This window comes from Branchiostoma floridae, chromosome 10 (assembly GCF_000003815.2).
Source record: "Branchiostoma floridae strain S238N-H82 chromosome 10, Bfl_VNyyK, whole genome shotgun sequence".
NCBI classification, from domain to species: domain Eukaryota; kingdom Metazoa; phylum Chordata; class Leptocardii; order Amphioxiformes; family Branchiostomatidae; genus Branchiostoma; species Branchiostoma floridae.
In genome coordinates this window covers 11,039,459-11,042,101 of record NC_049988.1, presented here as the reverse complement: position 1 = coordinate 11,042,101, position 2,643 = coordinate 11,039,459, and the positions used below count along the sequence as shown (strand labels likewise).

Here is a 2,643-nt window from a genome sequence, read left to right as displayed (position 1 = left end):
GCACGCGATTTTTGCCAAGTTCTTGAACCACCACGGCATAAGGGTTAAATCATGACTCCGCGAATAGGAGTTTTGTCGTTAACCTCCTCCCCCTTTGTAAAAAAACAGAGCAGGCGTACCGTTCAGATCTAACAGATATACCTGTGCGTGACTTCTTTACACTGGTAATGAACAGTACTAAATACGTTTCGTTTTTTTCGGGTCTGTCTGTCTGTGTACTTGAACAGAATTACGTTATACAGGTATTACAGCACAAGAATCAATTTGTACTTTACTTTGTAAACCCCTGACAAGTGAGCTGCACGGCAGTTTATGCAGGATATGATCCAGTGGCACAGTTACGTCCGATGCACTCATATTCATGGTACGGCCAAGTTGGTACGGCCGTTTGTTTAACAGATCATTATCAGTGCAGGAGAAGTCACCAACAGGCAGATCTGTTTCTCTTTCTTGAAGGCAAATATAATAAATATTCATAGCTGATGAACATCTCATAGCTTACAGTTACACATTGTTACAGCAGGCCGGTTGGTACTTCCTCACTAAAACAAGAGAGTATCAACTGGATTTTCATCTTTGTCCATCAGTCTGACAACTGCAGGAGAATAGAATATAGGAGTTCAACATACCGTACTAATGTGAAATCAACCCTCTTTATTAATAACCAATATTCCTCATAAGAAGTGAACTTACATCATCAAGTTAATCGTAATCGATGTAATTGGGAGTGACAAAAGTGCACCTGTAACAAAATGACACTGTTGGTGGCACTTCTTGACAGTTTGTGCACCATGCCATCCTTGTACCTATGATAACTGAGTAGATGTTGGAGAACAAGGGTTCAAATTTGACGAGAAAGTCTATTTCCATCTTTTCTCTATCATAAGCAAACAAGGTAAGGTAGAAATTATGATACTTATATATAATATCAGAATCTTTACATGTTTTGTGTTCTTCATTCCAGTTTTATAGAGTGCATTGCGACAACTGCTTGTTTTTGTTTGGAAAAAGCATCTAAGACATATCATCAATGGTCCATAGCATCCTGTGTACTTCTGTCTTCGTCTTCATCATCATCATCATCCAATGTGAATTCTTCCTGTTCTTCCTCCATCTCCTCCTCCTCCTCCCCTGGACCGAGGTCCTCCAACAGTTCTTTGATGTGCTGCAGCATGTCCTCATCATCACAGCCAACTATTGGGTAGATCTAACAGGGAGAAGGAACAATTATATGACTCACTCTGTAGAAAATAGATAGCCCATATTCCTTTTATGGTCATTAGAGAAATATCTTCTTCAATTGTGTACAAGATGTTTCCATACTTTTGATATTTCAATAGCACAGAAAAAATTACTGGTGTTCCAGACCGGGTGATAATTTTCCGTATCACACAGGCTTCTTAGTTGTATCACACAGGCTTCCATTGATAAAATAGAATGCCCTCCACGTCCACCGTTGATTTATGAAATCACAGGTGCAAGTGAAAGGAGTTCTTTTGTTAGAATGTTTAATTGATGTTAATAAAGTTGTTGGTGCAGGTTGAAACAATGAAACAATGTACAGTCAAACCTGTATTAGGGGCCACCTCTACAGAGGGGCCACCTGTCCATAGTGGCCACTTTTTGTCGGTCCCTTGGGTATTTTATCTACAAGTTACCACCTCTATACAGAGGCCACCTGTCTATAGTGGCCAAATTTGTCCGGTCCCTTGAGTGGCCGCTATACACAGGTTTGACTGTAGTTTGCCAACTAAATCAGTGTTTTCTGCAATTTTTGTAGTGGTTTCGAGTTTGCGGGGAAGTGGCTATGGCAAAAACTGCAAACATGAAACCAGCGCAATGATTTTTGCATTTACAGTATCTTTGGCACCTGTCCTGAAGTGGCTAACTTACAGCCAGTATTTAAGCCCCTGTCACATAGATGATGAATGATCATTTTCCTGTGGGACAGGGGCTTTTTGTCTGGAAAACACCTGCACTTATTCAGACTAGTCCATTTTCCAGGGGTGTGTGTAGGACTAGGTTTGTGTAGTGGATAACACACCTTCAGTGCATGCTGTAGGTTGTCCCTGGCCATGGACTTGTGGTCCTCCCCTTGTACATAGTGGAGCCAGCCCAGAAGATACCACACCTATGAATGGAAAGCAATATTTCAAAATCTGAAACACTTTTCAATATGTCATGATCTAACATTAGCTAATTATCCTTTTGATTAGAAAATGATAAAGGTCTCTGCTTCAAATGTTTCATAACTGGTGCATACCTGTACAATTTCGTCATCTTCCAGCAGGAGCCCAGCCAGGACTTTCTCAGCAGACTCCATGAGTTCCAGCTCTATCAGTATCTTTGCAGTTGCTACTCTCTGTTCATATGGCAGGGGAGGATCCTAGGACACATTACAACACAACAGTTTTCTAAAATTCACTTGTCCTATCAGGTAAGTACACAAAAAAACTACTTGCCCACCCAACTTTTCACTTGCCCGAAATCAAAATGACATTTTTCTATGCATTTTTACTTCCAGCAAAGGAATTCTTGTATTGCCATTTAATTTGTGATATGTCATTCTTTTAATTCATTGTCATCTATTATTGGCTCTATGTTTCTGTACATTGCATTGTACGTTTCTAAGGTTCTCTACAA

General features: G+C 40.2%; 2 protein-coding genes across 2 annotated transcripts in view; one reads left to right on the top strand and one right to left on the bottom strand.

Annotated features, from left to right (window-relative positions):
• LOC118424537 (trichohyalin-like) overlaps nucleotides 1-2,643 on the top strand; it is a 565,429-nt gene that overhangs the window by 409,922 nt on the left and 152,864 nt on the right. The gene's annotated exons all lie outside the window — the stretch shown is intronic.
• LOC118424547 (probable assembly chaperone of rpl4) overlaps nucleotides 1,115-2,643 on the bottom strand; it is a gene marked incomplete at its 3' end in the record, with an annotated part of 6,144 nt that continues 4,615 nt past the window's right edge. The window contains 2 exon segments of the mRNA XM_035833161.1: nucleotides 1,115-1,207; nucleotides 2,045-2,131. Of these exon segments, the coding sequence (XP_035689054.1) occupies nucleotides 1,115-1,207; nucleotides 2,045-2,131 (180 nt within the window).